The sequence below is a fragment of the Ciconia boyciana genome, chromosome 6 (assembly GCF_034638445.1).
Source record: "Ciconia boyciana chromosome 6, ASM3463844v1, whole genome shotgun sequence".
In the NCBI taxonomy this organism is placed as follows: domain Eukaryota; kingdom Metazoa; phylum Chordata; class Aves; order Ciconiiformes; family Ciconiidae; genus Ciconia; species Ciconia boyciana.
Genome location: NC_132939.1, coordinates 25,586,591 through 25,607,056, shown reverse-complemented (window position 1 = coordinate 25,607,056; position 20,466 = coordinate 25,586,591). Strand labels below are relative to the sequence as shown.

General features: G+C 50.0%; 1 protein-coding gene across 1 annotated transcript in view; it reads right to left on the bottom strand.

Annotated features, from left to right (window-relative positions):
- Window positions 1–18,156, bottom strand: part of HSD17B12 (hydroxysteroid 17-beta dehydrogenase 12) — a 95,294-nt gene extending 77,138 nt beyond the window's left edge. Inside the window, exon 1 of the mRNA XM_072866284.1 lies at window positions 17,871–18,156. Within this exon, the coding sequence (XP_072722385.1) occupies window positions 17,871–18,039 (169 nt within the window). The 5' untranslated portion in view covers window positions 18,040–18,156. The remainder of the gene's footprint in view (window positions 1–17,870) is intronic.
- Window positions 18,157–20,466: the final 2,310 nt, after the last annotated feature.

Here is a 20,466-nt window from a genome sequence, read left to right as displayed (position 1 = left end):
ATATTTTTTTTTAAGCAGCCATAAACCAAAAACCAACTTGAGCACGAGTCAATTCGCATCTTACTTCACAAGCCAGCTTGCAGTTAGCATTAGTAGCATTAACATTTGTTTCAAGTTTTACACCTCAGCTCCTACAGTGCATAACAGATCAGGAGAGAGCAGGTGTAAAGATGGATCTGAGCACAGCAAAAGCATCTGCTTTGTTTTGGGATATTTCCAAGATCTTCCCCTCTTCATGAGTTCTCATCATGTCAGGTACTACACAAGACAGACAGAAGTAGAAAAGCTTGACAACTCTTTACTACTTGTTTGGAGCAGTCAAGTTCTGCCTCCCCACCACCCACGCAACAGATTTACTTCCCCTCCAACACAAGCGTGGGGAAACCGATGTAGGCAGAATTTGTAACATCCACAGGCTATCTGGGGAAAAAGGAATCCGGCTGCAAAGCAGTGAGACTTGGAAAGATTTCATTCAGAAGCTATATATAGAACAAGGAATTAAACTCTCTTAGAGATCCTGACTGCTCAGAAGTAGAACAGAAATTGAGGCAGGAAGACACCCAGTGATATTTTATTCATTTTGGCTAGAAGCAACATTAAAACAAGCTGTACACTGAGAAGTTAGCATTTGCTCTAGGGACACAGAGGTATGAAAATAAGAATTCTGCAGAACAGCTGAAGTGGCAACAAGACTCATGCCCAAACCACGTAACCTGCTCAAAAGTAGGGAAGTTGAAGCACAGAGATTTCCATACCTGAAGCCCCAAAACAGCAGTATGGGGAGCGTCACACAGGGAATTTTACAAGGCCTTGGGAAGGTGGCAGGAGGATGACAACTGTGGAAAGCAAGCTCAGGCCCTTTAAAGTATACACAGCAGAAAGCAAGAGTACAAGCATGTGTCTGCTTCACTCCTGTGCCACAGGAGCAATGATAAGCCAGGAGACCGGACCAGTTCCCGTAGCCAGTTCCTGATGGTTTTACCGAGACAAAGGAAGAGCACAGCAGCAACAGAAGATGTGTCGTGCTAGACACAGAAGTAAGAAACATTCACCACTGTCAGGAGAGCCTGAAAGAGCTGCTCCCATTCACCCAGCCCATCGCTCCTCACGTGAGGCTGCAGAACCATGGGACTGCAGGACATTCACAATTTTAAGTGAGCAGGTCAATCTATCAGATCCTTATCACATCTGTGTGCAGCCTGTCTAGGATAAGTGTGGACTGAAACTAATGTGACTGCTACAGGTGAAAGTCTCCAGCACTTTAATTAGGTAATAAAATTAAAGGGTTTAGAACACTAATTAGCCTAGATGGCTTCTTAAAGTAGTATACATTAAGTGAGACATGATATCTTTGTTTAGAGATATTATTGTATATCCTAGTAAAAGGTTATGTTTCTATTCCCGCCAAATGGAAAGATACAAAATTCCAGGTCACCCAAATCTTCAGTTCCCAAGTACAAAAAAAAGTAGACTAGACAGTTTAAGCTGCCTGTTGCTACCCAAGATACAAAACATCAAATATGACCCTTCCTCCCTTCCCCCTCACTAGCTTGAATCTGTGCAACCTTGCTTGAACCCATTGCTAAAGTAGCACTTCAGGGGAGAGAAGAAAACACCCCTCAGGGTGTCCCCTCTCACAGGTTCAAGCATGATTGCGTGCACTCCAGGATCCACGAGAAGCTGGTGAGCATGTTTATACTATGCTAGGAATGGCTCTAAAGCTTTTATAACCTCTCACTCTAAATAAGACCGTTATTTCTGTTAAAAGCAGAGCCCTCTCAGTCGTACTGGAAACAGCTTCTCATGCATTGTCAAAGATGGCTTTAGGAGTATATTTAGTAGATAATGTGCTGTTAAAAAGATCCAAAGACAAGCACAGATAAAAGCTGATGTAGCTGGCAAGTCTTTATTCAGCTGCCGAGATTTTATAAAGGCAACTCTTAAAAACATAGAGGAGTAGCACAAGAAGAATTTAAATTTCTAGAGTCTTTGGAAGTTACCTAATTACAATGAGGAGCAATCTACTCAAATAGATGGTTCATACAAAAAAAGACAAAGTCTAAAGTTGCTGAAAAGCCATTAAACTTATCTTCAAAAGATACCCTGCCTATAACAAGTGTAAGGTACTCTGCAATATTTTATTTAAATATTTTACATTCTAGCCTATGCACTGGAAATAGATACACGAGCGCAACTTTGTTTAAATTAGAAGTCATTTGATTATCTTGCTTTTGTGCACTGCAGTTCTCGAACAGAACCTTAACCAAGCTCAAACCACACCTTTCTAAAAAGGCTTTCTTCTCCGCATTGTCAGGAAGATTACTCAAGTGCTCAGCAGCACCCTCTAGCCCACAGACTTTAAGAAGGAACAGAGAACAGACTAGTCTCTTCAATTGAGAAAAACCCACCATTCATAAAAAGGGGGTCGCTTAGTGCTGAAATACAACGATGCAGTGCTAGAAACCGATCAAATCTGAAGACTATTGTTCATTTTTTTGGCCCTAAAATATATATATATTGTTTTAGCTAAAATGAGAAGATTTGGTAATTATTGTTCCACAAAGGTCCCCTTCCATCCCACGCTCTTAATTACATTTGCTTTAATTGAGTATTTCTACCGGGGGGGGGGGGGGGGGGGAGGAGGGTGTGAATGATGTTAACACACCCAAGTTAATCACTTTGGAAGGTTACAGTTGTCTCATGAGAAATGCCCTCAATTAATTACCATCAGGCATTAGGGAGACTCTTATGTTAAAGCGACTTAGAAATCCTTGACTGTTTTATTTGTATCGGCACTGTTCTGCAATAGGTGTTTGCGTTAAAGATTGACAGAAAAGCTCAGGCAACGCTGCCTTTCCCTTCCCATTTCTAAATAAAGAAACGGCCACAGATGCCTTCTACATTTCACTCCGAGCCCTCGAAAACTTGCAGTGTTTTCCCCGGTGGAAAACTCCCCAGATTCTCCTACGGAAACGAGGCTCACATCAAGCCTCCTTAAATGTTTCAGCTGCAATTGATTCGATGCACTTTCTTCTCCCTGGCAGAGCAGGGAGGCAGAGGAAGCGCCTGTGGGCGCTGCATGGGCCGGCGCAGGCTGCCTTCGGCGGCCCCCGGCCCCCCCGGCCGCACGTGGACCAGACAGCGTCCCCGTCACGCGGGGCGGCTTGCGGACCCCGCTCCGCGGCGCGGTCACGTCCAGGCACGGCTCGGGCTGACGAGTGCCGCGGCCGCGGGGCCCCGGGGATGAATGGCGCCCCTGCCGATTCACAGCGGCGGGCGCCGTCCATTCACAACCCGGGCGGGCGGCTGCAAACCGCTAAAGAAACGTCGGGGGGAGAACTCCTCCTCCGCCCGGCTGACGAACGGGGCGGCCCGCAGCCCCTCGGGGCGGGTGGGCCGGGGGCGAGGGCATCCCGCGCCCGGGAATAACGGGAATCCGGGAGGGGGAAGCCGGCCGCACCCCGGCCGGGCTCGAGAGGGCCCCGCCACCTCCCTGCAGGGTCTGCGGATCTGCCCCAGCGCTGGCCCCGGGCGTTTCGTAAGCGGAGCGGAGGGAGCGCGTTATGTCACCGGTTAGGTAACGGGCGCGGGAGCCGCCGCAGTGACGGCACTCCTCCTCCTCCCTCCTTCCCTCCCTCCCAGCGCGGATGAGGTGAGGCGGCGTTAACCCTTCGCGGGGGCGAGAGCGGCCTTCACCCGCGGCGCCCGCGGGGAACGGATCCCCCGGCAGCGGGGCGGGTTCCCCCCGCCACCCCCCGGAGCCAGCGGGGAGCGAGGCCGGCTCCCAGCGAGCGGCGCGGCGGCACCGGCTCCGACCGACGGCGCCGAACGCCCGCGCCTCCCCCCCCCGCCCGCCGGGCGGGGCCGGCAGGGGGCGCTGCGGCGCCGCGACGGGGCGGGAAGGGGACGGAGGCGGGCAGGGCCCGGCGGCCCGCGGCCGCGCCGTGCGGCCATTTCCCCGCGCCCACGCGTGATGCCTCCGCCCCAGCCCGTGGGGCTCTGCGCTGTCCCGCGGCAGCGGCAGCTGGGAAGCAGGCGTGCCCGGCGGTGCCGCTCCGCGAGGAGAGGGGCGGAGGCGGCCGGAGGGAAGCAGCATTCAGCAGGCAAGTCTCACGTGAGGCCCGGGGGTCAGCAGGCGCGAGGAGCGCCTTGTATCCTTACGCATTCGTCCCAGTACGTCCGTACCATGGCACGCAATGTGATCGATACACGGACACTTAAAATGCGCATTATCGAGGTGCCGGAGCCCCGCTCCAGGCCAGCGGCTGGCACTTGCAGAGAGCCTGGCTTCCAGCAGGACCAGCTTGGGGCTAGCAGCACTTTCTTCACAGCCCAGCCCACGTCATGCTCAGCTGCAGCAGCAGACAGAAATGACACAACTGAGAGAGTTTCCTGCACCTCACCACCCTGCCCCATGAGTCTCCCCAGTTGGCTTTCACAGAGGATGCAGCAGAGCATTCACCCTTGACTTGATGCCAACAGCCTTATGTGCTCCCTGTCCCATACCCCAGGCAGCAGGGCACACACCCCCAGCAGAGGGGAGGACCCCTGGGCCAGCCCTCACTCCCCATGAATTTCAGGTCCTGTTGAGCCTTGGCTCCATCAGGGAGCATGGGCACAGACACAGCACTATTCACCATGTCCTCAACACATACCCTGTTCCTGGCAAGGTTGAGACTTCTATGGGTATTTAGACCAAGAATGCAGCACCCCCCATCAAGCTCCACCACAACCTCCTTCCAAGGTCTTCATTGCAATCTCCCCAGTGCCCTTTTCATTTAGGGTCTTCCACTCAAGTAAGTGGTGACAGGACTCTTCAGCTCATCCCAAGCAAGCTGACCAGCCACGGCTCAGAAAAAAGGAAGCTCAAGATTTTCCAGCAACACCCTTTGTCCGGAGATGTAATGCTATAAAGGGAGAAGAGCATCCACCAACTGCCTGGATGCTCTGGAAAGCAGCACCCACAATAGGTTGCACCCCTCTGGCTCCCTGTTTGACGTTATGAACCTCCTGCCCCATCCCTCTTTTTCTATTTGCTGCCCTCCCCCCTTTTTGACATCCCATCCTTGCAGCTCTCCTATCCCTACTTCTCAAGGACTTTTTGATTTAGAAAGGTTTACAGCTTCCACTAGACAAGTGGAAGGTTACAGCTTCCACTTCCAACAAACAAGAGAAAAGGTTTCCAGTAGCGTTCCCCCCACTCCTCTCTGACTGGGACTGGGGGCCTGCTATTGGACTTCTCTTTCTGGTCCAAGAGAAAACCCTCCTTTAGAAGTCAGACACTTGGGAAGAGCAAAGGAGGTTGCTCTTACCACCTCAGCATAGACTGGATCTTGGTACCTTTAGTCCACTGGCCAGAACCAGCCTGCCAAAACAGCTTCATTATCCCCAGGTCCTGCTAACCTCTTTCTCAAGAGACCCCCTCAAAACAACACAGAGCTCCCCCACTGCCAGCGGGAACTGTTCCAGAAATTCTGCTTTCTGCTGCTCTCCTTCAGGTCCCACAGACCTTTCCTACAGCATGGTCAGACAGCCAGTGTCACCTCACCAAAATACTACTGTCCCAAAAGCAAAAGGACATGTACATGGACATCAGCACTCTGAATACAGGCCAAGTGGGGCACAGCACAGTCTGGTCAGGTCACCATTAGAGGCAGAGCAGCCCACCCCTCCTACAAACTAATGCACTACTGAATTTAGGAACATCAGTCACACTAAAAATTGCCACTGTGGAAGTAGCTTGCCAAGTTACCAAAGTTACCAAGACACCTTAAGAAAAAACAAAAACAAAACACCCATGACTGCTCCATGATTTAGGAATAAGGACAAAACTTCAGAGTGCAGCAAATCCACCACTAGTAAGACTATATGCAGGACAGGACTGAGCATTAAAAGTTATGATCAGCATCCCTTGCTTAGATGCATGCCCTACTACTTTATCCCCCCAAAAGTAAGCCTTTAAAAATGAAAATAAATCAACTTCTACAGAAAAGGCTATTTTAAAACAATATCCACTTATAAAATATATTCTTACTCAGCTCTACTTCCTCTATTTGTAAGAATTTGTGCTGAAAGTAAGTTTGAGAGGCAAAAAAAAAAAAAGCAAAGCTGCAAGGAGACAAATTCTAGGTTAGTTTATAACAGACATGGTTTCAATCCAAAGCTTACTAACAGTGACTGAAACAAGCTAGTCTATACTGGTACGTCACACTAACATTTCTCTGAACAAATGCATTATTTTCATATGTTGGCAAGGCAATGTTTCATATCAGAACTTCTACACTTCGATTTTAACCACAACCAGCAACAGCATACAAGTGAGGAATCCAGCTGGGATGAGATCCTACCACAATTCTGCATAGCTGGCAGCTTGAAAATCTACCTCTTTCTTTGTAAGCCAAGAAAGTTTAGTCAAAATGACTTCCGGATGAACAGATTTCCCACCCCCCTGACATTTTCAAACACTGTAAAACATCAAGATTTTAGTTCCCAGAATTAGAGTTTTAAATATAGCCAAATACAACTGGTCTGTCCCTAAGGATAAGTGGCCACAGAAAGAACAGAGTACTAAAACTACTGTGTAAGGAGTTACTTAAAGTTTTCTTAATTCCATAACTAGCAAATCAATACAAGACCATTATCCTAGTCTTTGAAAAGGAAAGGAGCTTGTTAGAAGTTGTTAGCAAGGATCTCCAAAACTGTACTCTGCAACTCACAAACAAGCCTCTCTGCATACCCACAAGAGGACCACGTACATGCCACCCACCTTGACCCACATGGAACCAAGCAAAACAAGACTTTGGAATGGCCTGTCAAGTTGGGGCCAAGCAACAGAAGTGACAACAGGATCCTCCTGCAGTTTTAGGCTCAGTTTAAGCCAAAATAGCTGCAGGATGTCACCCAACCATCCACTCCTACCTGTTTCCCCAGCATCTGTTCACCAATTGCTTTTCAGGCAAATCAGCAAGCTGATCCAGCTAACCCCACAGCTGGTCTTTCTTGCAGTTAGTTGTCAGCCATGCTAGCGAGCAGGCCTCACCCACACCACCACGCATCGACTACAGGCAACATAAGGGAAGCAGTGAGAGCTCACAGCCAGTGACTAGAGCAAAAGCAATTCTTTTGGCAGCAGTCTGGTCTTGGAGCAACTCAAGCTGGCCACTGGGCTTAACTGTATCCTCAACATACAGTTTCATGATACTGCCAAGTTTCCCTCCTGTTGCACCAGCACTGGAACTCATTTGACCCACAGCAAAGCAGTCTAAGGAGCATAAATAACCAAAACTGATCAATCTTCTGCAGGGCAGACTCCTTAACCAGATCACTGCAGAACAAGACAAACACCAGTGCCACCACAAGGAGAACAGCAGAAGAGCTCTCTATCTACCTTCTTCTGTCCCCACACCAAACAATTAGATCAGAAAGCCATGATGTAAAGCCACGCAATCAGTCTCCTTGTGCCTGACAACATCTCATTTATAAACTTACATCATTTGAGAGAGGCAGTAAACTGATTCCAGTGGAAAGGAACATCAACCAGGCCCTGGAGGTTGGAGTGAACACCCAGACCATGAATAGAATTGGCAAAAAATAGCAAAGCTGAAGAACCAGTCCAGCAAATGGAGGATCTTAGATCTGAATCTAGGAACCAACACAAAGCTGCAGGGCACCAAAAGTTTTAGCATAGATCTGAAGACAGAACTGGGGCTACGGGGACAAGGAGACTGAGGTAAAGAATTTGTATTAGGATAGGTAACTTGCCTTTAAGCACAACTGTAAGTTGATCAGAACACACAACCCTTTCTGCCATGGCCAACAAACACTGGGTTGGACATGCAGGACATCTGAGGGCAGGAACAAACACCAGGAAACCCTAACTCTAATCCCTTGTTCAACTGCTGACAGGGTAGCAGCTTCTTCCAGCAGTGCAGTGATCCTTTACTGCCCTATCCTTCTCCTGGTTGGTTGCTTCTTCTCCCTTCTGTTAAGGGATCTGACTCATGAGCTGTGCTGAATCACCTCTACTCAGTCACACTCTGGAGACAGAAAGCTCCTGTGGCAGATGGGACTCAGACACCAGGAATACTGGGCATATACACCTCTTCAAGAAAATAAAAATTGTGAAAACTATTAGTGAATAATGAGATCAAATGCCTTTGCTGGCAGGATAAGAATCCTGGGGAAGGAAGCAGAGGGGCCAAAGCCCATGGGAAACAGGTCAACCAGAGGCTTCAGAAGAGATACAAGGGGAAGAAGAGTTTTGGAGGAGCAGATTGGCTGGACAAGGATCCTTGCTGCAACAAGGATCCAGTGGTGAAGTAGAGTATGGAGAAAAGCAGCATGCAAGCTTAAGCAATTGTTGGTTGGGTAGCAGCAGTCACACAGTTCTCTGCCTTCTGCTTTCCATACCTACGCACACCCTTGCACACCTCTCCATCTAAAAGTAAGGACTGGAGACTTTGGAAGGAGACCAGACTCTTTAGTCTCTGCAAAAGATTTTCTCCCCCTCAACAACAAAAACCTTTGCCCCACTGAGCTTATCCCACACCTCCCATTCCCCTTCTCTCACTACAGCTTTTCTCCCTTTCTGCTTCAGTGGTAGTCTTCTAACATACATGAAAATCCTATGGAAAGTCTTTGTGATTAACATCCCTAGAGCTGGGCTCCTCACCCCTGCTCTTCCTTGTCCAGTAAGTATAGAGCTTCACAAGAAGTGGAAGTGCAGCTGTCCCTCGGGTACCAGCATGACTGATGTAATACACCCTCCTAGGACACAGTGGCTCACGATTACTTAAGAGGAAAAAATAGGGAGGTAGAAAAAAAAACAGAAGAAAAAAACCCAAGCAACCAAAACCAAATCCTGTACAGTCAGCTAGACAGTAAGTACTGCACATACACAGACCATGCCTCAACCTGAGCCACAGAGCTGTCTCCCACCCTCTTTGGGACAAGCAACTGAGTCATGAGAGAAACACAAGAGAAGCCCCTCAGGAGAGAAAGTAGCAGGGAAGGTGACATAAAAATGGAAAAAGTATGAGAAACAAAGGGTCAGGCACCATTTTCCCTGAGGCTCAGCTTCTGGACTTCTCATCTCCAGCAACCCCATGCAACGCTACAGGCTTGGGGAAGAGTGGCTGGAAAGCTGCCCAGCAGAAAAGGACCTGAGGGTGCTGGTTAACAGCCGCCTGAATATGAGCCAGCAGTGTGCCCAGGTGGCCAAGAAAGCCAATGGCATCCTGGCTTGTATCAGAAATAACATGGCCAGCAGGAACAGGGAAGTGATCATGCCGCTGTACTCAGCACTGGTGAGACCACATCTCGAATCCTGTGTTCAGTTTTGGGCCCCTCACTACAAGAGGGACATTGAGGTGCTGGAGCGTGTCCAGAGAAGGGCAACAAAGCTGGTGAAGGGTCTGGAGAACAAGTCTTATGAGGAGCGGCTGAGGGAACTGGGATTGTTTAGTCTGGAGAAAAGGAGGCTGAGGGGAGACCTTATTGCTCTCCACAAATACCTGAAAGGAGGTTGAAGAGAGGTGGGGGTCGGTCTCTTCTCCCAGGTAGCAAGTGATAGGACAAGAGGAAGTGGCCTCAAGTTGTGCCAGGGGAGGTTTAGACTGGATATTAGGACATTTTACTTCACTGAAAGGGTTATCAAGCATTGGAACAGGCTGCCCAGGGAAGTGGTTGAGTCGCCATCCCTGGAAGTATTTAAAAGACGTTTGGATGAGGTGCTTAGGGACATGGTGTAGTGGTGGTCTCGGTAGTGTTAGGTTTACGGTTGGACTTGATCTTAAAGGTCTTTTCCAACCTATACGATCCTGTGATCTCCAGTTTTAAGAACTGCTACACAAGAGGTTTCTCTCAAAACCTACAACCAAACCCCAGGATTTTAGGTGTCACCATCTGTTGCTGAGGGCAGGGGAGTAAATTAAAAGCTCAGTAGGAATTTTTGCATATAGCTCTTTTCCAGTGTTAGCTGGAGAAGCTTATGTTGTGGATCTGGATTTCAGCTCTGCTAATGACTCACCCAGTGGGTGATGGTGTATTGCTCTAGACTTCAACTCCAGGAATCTGGGAAGTTGCACAGATTTGGAAAAAAAAATACATTGAGGTAAATAATCAGGAGTAAAAAAATAGCAGATTTAAGGTAGAATCCTTTTCTGCAATTAAATGTACTACAGGGGAAGGAAGTCAAATAGCCCTCATTCTAGCATTTTCAGATATCAATGTACTCAGTCTGGAAAGTGTTTGCTTTACTCTAGGAACCTAGGTTTCCTAAAGCCTATCAATAAGTGAGCAACAGAAGTCATCTGAAGTTACAAGCAGCAACCCTAAAAATCTAATTAGGCAGTGATTAAACCATGCAAGCCCAACACAACATGAGATGCTTTACCCACTAGCTACACTGTTTATCCCACATTTGTGTTCATATACAAGCCTAAAGAATCAGCACTTGGCATTTCTGTTAGAATAATTAGGAAAGATATTTTCTTACTATCATCCCTTCTGTAGCAGAGATGGTCGTCCCAACCCTGTGGATTAGGAATGAAAATATTCATAAAACCAAGAACAACAAAGTATTTCACCCACCTACCAAAAAATAATTCCCAAGTGGTAAACTACTGCAGTTTTCCCCAAACTCCACTCTCAGCTCTGCCCTCACACCCTCAGGACCTCCTGCTAGCTCACTTGTTACTTACACAGGAGTGCATTTACCCAACTGGCTCCAACACCCGGCACAGTTCCAGTTGGACTTCTTTGCTGGAGACACTTCTGTGCTCCCCACTCCGACACAAGATCTTTCCTCACTTTCACCAGGGCGCTTCACAGGTAACCTTCCCAAAGTGGAGGGAAGTACACTGGCCAAAAAAGTGATATAAAGACACTGGAGCAATATACTAGTCTAGATTACATCCTTGCATAAATTCCCTAGTTTTAAGTAACCAGTTTCCATTACAAGTATTCCTACTTTAAAATACACAGAAGGTTGAGAGACCAAGCTAGCTTAAAATAACACAGCTATTCATCCCTTGGGCTAATAAATTTTCAAGCATTTCTCTCTGCTTATCAGAGATGGGTATTCCTTTCACCTTAATGCAAACAGCATCTGTCCTCCACTCACCATTAGGTTGGGGTTTTTTTGGAGGTGGAGAGACCGTACTACAGCATTTAACTCTCCTTCACATGCATCTCTGTTCCTGCAGTTAAACATGGCAAAGCCTGTTCATATTCTGATTCAAGTTCCCCAGTGACATTAGCTCTGTGTTACTGAACACTTCCACCCAGAATTTCACTTGAAAAATGAAAAGCATCTCTCAAAAACACAAGAGAATGGAAGTGTTCACACCCAATCAAACTCTAGAGCTGGAGATTATGCGTCTGGTTGAGGCTGAGGTTGGTGGTGCCTGCATGTACACATTTAGCCTCAACAAGTGCTGACACGATCCAGAAGTGAAGTGCTGAAGCCCATCAGCAGGGATGCAGCAGAACCGGAGATGGAACTCTGGACTTCTGGGCTCTAAGCATTTGCTCTCCCTCTCCTCTTCTGACCAGAGAGTGCTAGAAGGAGCACTTAATGCAACAAGTGTTGAGCAATCCTGCTAAGCAGACATTTTAAACCATAACGTCATGTGCAAAGGAAAACAAGTAAAAGAAGCAATCAAGAAGCAGAAAGACAGCAAAATTGTAGAAAACAGTAGAGTATGGTTCACTCCTTTATACTGTCCAGGAAGCAAAACTGATTTTAGGATATGTTAGTAGCAGTAGCCTACATAAAAAATACTAGAGAACCTCCCTGACTCACTAAGAGCTGCAAGGTCTCAAAAGGAGTTGCAGCCCACTGAAGTACCACGCAGTGCAAGCTTTTGAGCCTAGAGCAACAGGGTCAGAGATCCCACCTCTCCTGGGCTGCTCTGGAAGAGCAGCGCTTGCTTAGTCCAACAAAGAGCAGGCTGGAGGGAGACACTGACAGGAGTCTTCTAAATTACAAGCTATGAACAGGATTGATGACTAAAGGAAGACAGCTAATTATTTTACCAGAGAAAGTTTAGGATGGATACTGGGAAGCATTACATGGTAAATGGGAAAAGCCATACACACTGGAGCACAGCACTTCTGGGAAGTTCAGACAGGATTAGGACACTTGCACCAGATTGTTCCCAGAGCCACATTTCAGTGCAGTAACCCTTCAGAAGCACTTTGCAAATGGCCATACAAGAAAACAATACATGCTCCAATTTCAGGCTGCAAGTTTGACTTGAGCTGTCACGATCAAGAGTTATAAACAAGGTGGCATATTTTCACATGTTCTTAATGTTACTTTTTGGGTTGACAAGTGCCACGCTTTATTTCATACAAGGGTAGAAGTGTTCTCAATTCTGGGCGCTACACAAAAAAAACCAGAAAACCCTCACCACAGATCCAAAGTGCTGAAGATTATAAATCCCTGAATAAGAAGTGATTCTGCTAAAGAACGAGAGATAACCAAAAGCTCTCCCCAAAGCTCCGCACACACCGGCCAAGCACTCAGGTGCAGGGAAAACAGGGAGTTGCACAGAGCCTCTCCTCTCACATCCTGCAGAGGGAGCGGTGCTAAGAGAGGTTGAAACTCCCTCCATTTCCCCACTAACTAGACCCTCGGCACACATTGCACTAGGTTGGCTGTTTTCATGTGCAACAGTGATTTGTGACATGGTCTGTCAACTATCACTGCACATTGCCAAACACCTGCAAAGCAAGATTGCACTCATTTGTGCAACAGGGATTGAAACTTGCAGAAAACAAAAAAGCCTTCAGGTAACAACTATTTCACTTGATGCTGAGAAGCTTGAAAAACGATGTTGCTTGTGAAAGTTGCTCAAAATTATCAGCAAGTTACCACCTGGTCAGCACTAAAGTGAATGCCCTTTGTACAGAGTTCTTAAATTGTCATTAAAATAATTTATCATCTGACTTATTTCATTAAGGTTGTCCTAAGAACTTCATAAGGGTCAGGGTCTGTTTTATAAGACGCTGTTTCCAGGGGCCACAGGAAGCATAATCTTATAGATAGAATCTAATTCAAACCATTTACAAGCACAAAATCCAGCTTGTCGCTTCTTCATATAAGCATCACATCTTATTAATCTAACAAGATTATTGTTAAGGTCTGATTTACAGCTTGTTACTACCCCAACTTCCTAGTCAATAAGAGTTTGGGAATCACCCTGCATATTCTTAGTTTTTAAAAGACCTGACTGTAAAGACACAAGTATCTACTCCACTGCTCTTGTACCCAGTTACATACATTTTTCATGCCTCCCTTAGTGGCCCTGGTAAAAATCGCTATTTTTAGATGCTGGACTATGCATCGTCCAATGTTAAGTAAAAGAAGCCAAGAGGAACAGGCAGAGCGCCTCACCCAGCTTTGCTGCTGCCGAAAGAACTTATTGTTAAACATTTACACAGGAAAAGAACAGTTTAAGACTGAATAAGGGGTTTTGTCTAAAATCAAATTACAGAAAGTTAGAGGCACTTGAGAGCACCATCCTGATTAATGACCTCTTACAGATTCTTTTTTAAGAAACTTAGAGCAAATTGCCCACATTTAGTTATTTTTGTGAGTGTTTAGTTATTTTTGTGAGTTATTTTTATTCACATTAGTGAATAAAATCCAAGCAGCTTAATTAAGGCAAGCTCATCTTCACAAACATTTGTTGGCCCCAATACAACTGTACAGCTGTATTCACCACATGAGAAAGCATCATCACTATCAGACATTTTGTAATCACTAAATGTGCAATTATTCAACCATGCTTGTATCAAAGGCACTGGGGGAAGAAGTGGACCCTTTTCTAAGCCACTGTGAGCCTTGAAAGAAAACAGGACTCCTGAGTGTCATATGGCAAATTACAGTGTCAAAATAAACTTTGTTTCCAGTTAACACATCACTTCAGTTACAGCAAACTGGAAAAAAAAAATATTTCTCATTAAAATATTTGCAATTTTGAGCCAGGAAAAAAGGAAGAAAAGTTTAATTATCCAACATGACCAAGATGTTAGAAGTTTTAGAGCATCAGATCACTCCGACTTGTAGTGCCAGTGTATTTTGAATACACAAAGTTGATTATTTGCATATACCAAACTGGTCTGATCTCACAGCTGACCCTGCTCTGAGCAGGAGGTTGGATTAGAGGCCTCCTGAGGCCCCCTCCCAGTCTGAATTACCATAGGATTTTGACTTCATTTCACCAAGTTACTGAAGGGAAGGGGCAGAAAAACGATTTAAACTTTTCCAAAAAAAGAGGCAGCTTCCTAAAATAGGAGATACGGCAACTCTCCAAGCAGGAGCTATGACAGCAGCAGACAGCTCCCTGCTCCAGACACTCTGCACTCCAGGATACACCCAACTGTCAATGGCAGAGAAGCGAGGTGGCTGCCTGCCACCACCATCAATGGGACACTCTCATCCAACCTAAGGAAATACCATTATGGATCACAAGTACCAGCGCTGCCAACAGATCTGCCTGTCTAGAGGAAGGCAGGGGAATAGCCACGTCTTTGCTGTATTCTTGGTGATTTCAGAATGACTCCTTGGCACTCTGCGCCTGTCGAGTCTGTGGTTTATTTAGCTAAACTGTTTTCCAAGCAAGGAGGCTGTTATTCTCATCTTCTGTTACCAATCTATGAGGCATACTAAAGGTACAGAGCAGCTGACCCAGGAATTTTCCTTGTGTTCTCTCTCATGATGCACCCAGAAACCCCACATCGAGACAACATCCAACCAACCTCCATCACTGCACAGTAGCAAAAACCAGGCAAGATGTGAGTTATGGGGAGAAAATACCAGAAAAGCTGCATACAGACCTTCACACATAAGCGTGACCATAGAAAAATTAGCAGCTGTTTTGACAAAAAGTTATTTAAAGTAGTACAAACCTAATTTTCTCAGAGTACATTACCAGTTCACATAGTTCCTCCTCCTCACGTCTGTTATTTCTAAATACCAGCAAATTAGACAGAAGCAATTGCATATATGCAACCAAAAACCCACTAAGAAAGCAAGGAAAGATTTTGCAACTCAATTTCAGATGTGTAGAAGAGTTAAAGGCAGTAAAGAGCCCTTACAAAAAGGCTTGTAAGGGCTTTCTAGTTTTTGTAAAGTTGCTTTCTAGTTGTGCAGTAGAAAGAATGCATTGTTACAGTAATCACAGCAGCTAATTAGCATCAAACCCATTGGTTTTTAAAAGACCAGGAAAGGAGGAAACACAGTTCTTCCCACAGTATGACTTCGTAATTCACTAATTCTCAAGGTGACCCAATATATCTGCAGCTGTGCCTTCATCCTCCATTCCAGGAGGAAAGAAACCGGAGAGCCTCCCCAGCCTATGGCTGGTGCCACAATGCACTTCAGGGCAAACCACCCCAGTGCTTATTCAGACTAAGAAAACCTCTCCTATTTCAGCTGGAGACTACAGCAGCTGCCCCAGTAAAGCTGCATCTCACCCGCATCAGCAGCACACAGAGGACGTACAACAGCTAGCTGATGATGGCCACGTGTCTTTCTACAGTGACAGCTCAGGTCCAAGTTAGCAGGCACCATCATCCTATTTCTCCCTCCTCCTTGATGTTGCAGCAGTGTCCCTGCTTCTGAGCGGGAGTAATAAACACAGGGAATTTAGCTGTACTGCCAATGCTCCTCTTTCTCCATGCCTTGAAGATCATGATCACGGCAAAGAGAAGGAATAATTCTTGTGAGCAGCCCTTGGCCACATACAATGGCCTGCTGCTGCCTGCGCTTGTACGAAACAGTGACAGATTATATTCACATCCCAGCTCTCTGTTCACAGGATGTTCGAGGATGTGACTGAGGAAAGATCTGTTTTCTACAGTTTGTGGTTCCAGCTGATAAGCTGGCATTTGGCTCAACCACTGCAAATTTCCATGTTTGAAACAATGCAGATCAAGCTAAAGTAACCACCAAGACTTCTGTGATGCACCACAGGTCAGCAGGCAACTGATAATGTAGTAATATATTCAAAACCAACCTTAGAAAGTCAAAGAAGCTTTGGGTCTCCTGTGCCAACCATATCTTTAACAGGCATACCATTTCTCTAACTGGAAGGAAGACATGGGCCTTAATCATCCGTACGTAATGCTATAACTTGTCCAAAGCACTGCTGCTGTATTTCAAGCCTGTGCATGCAGGACCCCATGACATGCTCTGGGATTACGTATGCTGCCAGTAGCATTGCTGGTTTACTGGTGTCCCACACAAGCAGATGTTCAATTACCCAACCATGTCTTCACATACGAGTTCTGTGTTGGCTCTTGCAGAGGTTACGGGGAACCACATTCATTAGCCCTGCAACCTAGCAGCTTGTTGTGGGGCTGCTGTACCTACAGGTCTGCCACCTAGAAGCAGCTGCAGAGTCTAAGCACCTGATGCCCTCCTGCTCCCCTTCAGGGAAAGAAATACCTTTTGCAGCCTTTTAAACTATCATCTCAAACTCACAGCTCTTAGAGTCTGGAATTATTTTTGTGGCCCACCTTACCAGTTCCCAACCAGACACAGGACTTTCCCTTCCCACTGCCTTCAGCAGGAATGGATTTGAAAATTCTCTTGGCCTGATCTGTTCCACTGGCAGAGAAGCCCTTTCTAACTCCTCATCATTACTCAAAAGCCACTGCAGCAGTGTCAGACTAAGACAGAAGAAATGGTCTTTCCCCAGCACGGCTCCTGTGACTAGGAATGGGGGAACTGTGAAGTTAGCACAACGTAGCACCGATAGTCCCCCGGTAATAACCTCTGCTATACTTCCACGGTGCTCCTGTATTTCTGGGATGCCAGTTAAGTGCTGTGGCCACTCCTCCTGGCCATGGCTACTGCCACCCCTTTCACCAGGGACGGCCACTCGTGCTGCGGCCCTTTCCTGAAGGGCCCGGAGCTGCAGGCAACCACGTCCCAGGATTCAAGAGGGGACGGTCTGCAGGAGAACGGGGGCTGGCACAAGTGTCGCACAGCCGCTCTGTGGGAAGTCGTTCTTAGCGCGCCTGTTCCCTCGCCCTTCGGCCCTGGCGCTGCGGAGCGGCTGGCAGCAGACGCCGTTGGGCCGCGCACCGGCCCCCGAGGCGGCGGGACAGCGCCGCTCCTCCCCACGCTGCCGCGCCCGGGCACGGGGCTGCTCCGTCCCGAGGCAGCCGCATCCCCGCGGTTCTTCCCGCCTCCCGCGCGGGCAGCCGGGCAGGCGGGGGGAAGAGCCCGCTCCTCCGGGGGCGGCGGGGGACGGGGCTGACGTGACGTCAGCGATGAGGTGCGAGGCCGGCACGGAGGGGGCGGGCGCGCACCGACCGGCCGCGCTGGAAACTGCCGCCGGCACCGGCACCGCTCCCCGCGGCCTCCCCTCGGGCAGGCACCGCTCTGCGGAGCGCGGACCCCGAGCCGGGCTGCGTGCTGCCCGAGCCGCGCTGCGTGCCCGGCCGCCCGAGCCGAAGTTCAAGCAAGCCGTGCCCGCCCGACGCCCACAAGTCCCAACAAACAGCGCTTCCCTCAGGACCCGCTCTGACCGGCGCCCTTCCGCGGGGAGCCTGAGCCCGGCTCCGCGGGGCCGCGCCCAGCGGAGCGGCAGCACCCGCCGGCCCTTCAGCCGCTACCCCAGGCCGGCCCGCCCGGGGAACCGGCTGCCGCCAGCCCGGCCGCGGGGTGCCGCCCCGCCAGGCCGCCCCGGCTCCCCCGAGGGCCCTCCCGCTCCCCCCGAGAGGAGCGCACCCCGCCCCCCTCCCCGCCGGGCCGCCGCCGCCGCGCTCCCCCGGGGAGCCCTGCCCCGGCCCCGGCGGGGGAGGCGGGGGAGAGCGGCGCGGGGGCGGCGCGGCCGGCCGGGACGCGCACTCACCTGCCCAGGCGCCCAGCGCCGGCCCCACGGCGGCGGCGCCGCTGCCCAGCACCCAGACGCGGAGGCCGGCCAGCAGGCGGTAGGAGGCCAGCACCGCCGCGTAGAGGGCGCCCAGCGCGCCCACCCAGTAGAGGAGGCCAGCGGCCGGGAGCGCGGCGACAGCCACCATGCTGCGGAGGCGGCCGCGGCCGAACTGAGCCCTCCCGGCCACCGCCGACCCGCAGCCGTCACGGCGCCCGCCCCCGCTCCGCCGCGATTGGCTGAGGGGCGGCTCAGCCACCGGGTAACCCGGCAACGCGGCCGGCCCCGCCCGCCCTCGGGCCGCGCGGCCCCGCCACGCTGCTGCCGCGCCGCGAAGGAGGGGGCAGGGAGCGAGCGGCCACACGCCCCCGTACTACTTGGGGCCTGCGCCCCACGTGGTCGGCACGGCTCTCTTACCGCCACTGGCCGACGAGGATGGCCGTCAACAAGCGGCCGTTCTCCGATTGGCCCTGCCGCCCGGGGATCTCGCAGGATTGGTGGAAGACGGGGCCCCTCTTCCCGCCCCCACTGACGTCATATGAGCCCATTCATAAAATGCTCAGGCTCCGCCTCGCACCCGAATACGTCTCTCGGTTCCCCCCTGCCCCCCGCCGCACTCCCCCACGGGGCGCCCCCGCGCTGCGATCGCTACAGCGGGGGGCGGGGGGGCCGGGGCCTGGCCTGACCCGGCCGGGGCGGAGGGGCCGTAGGAGCAGTGACCCCGCGGGCGGAGGCGTGTGCCCCCAAACCAGGGAGCCTGGCACCGGGGAGGGTCCATCCCGGGGAAGGCGCGGCCGGGCGTCACAGCCCAACTGCCGTTACCCCCTCCGCACCGTGGGGCTGGCAGCGCCTTCCTGTCCGACCGGCCTCGCTCTGCCTCCCCCGGCGGGATCCAGGGGCAGCGGAGGCCTCCGGAGATACCGCCCTGAGCTGGCCGCTCGCTGCGCCACGCCGGGGCTTGCTCTTCCCCGCTGCCCTTCACCGGCCGTTAGGCACGACCTCGCTCCCACAGCCCCACACACGATGGGTTGGGAGCCCCTGGACTCGGGAGGAGTGTAGGAGACACCTCCGCAATCACCCTCCCTCCGCGGCTCTTCCCGTGGTGGTGGCGGAGAAGAGCACAAAGCTCCGCTGCCTTCTGCCCCGCCTCCAGCCACCTGCTAGGGCCATGCCACCGGTACCCCATGCACAGGCCTGGGGCTTCTCCTTCCTCCTCACGGACACCAGCCTGGGGCCGGGGGGGTGGGACACGGGAGGCTGTGGGAGGCTGAAGCCCGGCAATAGCCCGTGGTTGAGGTGCACTGCCCGAATGGGCTGGAAGGACGGGAGCAGCTGAGGAAGATGGAAAATCAACGGCGACTTGGTGCCATGTGTGGGTCAGCCAGAGAAGTCCAGCGGCGGCAGAGGTGGAGGAGACTGCTGCTTTTAAAGGTGGACTTTTGCAACTCTCACTGTCAAAATCTTTTTCTAGAAAGCAAGCCTTTTATATGATTTGACAATGATCTCATTACAAGCAGCAAGAAACCTCTCTAGATGAGGTTTTTCAGAAGTCCACATCCATCTGAGTTGTTAATGACAGGTAGCATAGAGGGTAGTTATATATGTTGCCTTTTCTTTCTCCCCCGCCTTGGAAAACAGGTCATACCCAAATCCAGCCACTACTACTGAAGTCATCTCCAAGCTCTACCAAAGCACCACTCTGCTTCAGACTTCATCCTCTTTCCGTGCTGCTCTGATACCTAGGAGAGCCTGCTTCAGCCTTCCCAGATACCCACCAACAACCCCAGCTGAACCCAAAACAGTCAGAGTTGATCTTCCTTGTCCACCAAATTTTGTTACATCGCTCTTTCCCTCACTCACCTGCTGGCTCTCCAGCTGCTGCTGCAGCCACTCAAGCTGGTGGCACTCATGCTCATGGGTCTCCACACGTAGCTTTGCCACCAGCCAGTTTTCAGGAACCTCCAGCTTTCTGTGCCCGCTCTGCCTCTGCTAAAGCACTGCTGCCAGGCTGCAGCCATTTGCCGGTTTCCCTCACCCGCTCCTTTGCGTGATTCTCCACATGCCACGCTGATGCTGGATGCAGCCTCCAGGAGGTCATCTGCCAAACCCTGGCACGCTTCAGATCCAGCTTCCTTTTACAGATCCCACTCCTGCAGACTGCTTACTGTAAACCAAATGGATTTACAAGCTACCTACAATGTATCTCTCCTTGTCCCATTCCACGTTCCCTACCCTTTACCTGCTTGTTGTTCACAGGGCAAGAGGTCCTCAGTGCAGGGATTACACTTTTCAGAGTTTGGAAAGATCTTGTATTAGGTGCTACTCTAAATACAACAGTTAAGTAGTACCCTGACCATTGCACCTTGAGGCCCGGATCGGATTATGGTGCCATGTGGATGCAGTTACAAAGACTATTGCAATCTCAAAGCTCTTACTTCGAAAAAGACACTTTGGTATGACATCAACTATCTGATGCAATGAACTGTGTGTCCTGAGATACATGAGATTGCACTTAATGATCCTGCATTTATACTAAGGGAAACAAGACCAAAGAAATTAAATGAAAACGTGCTTT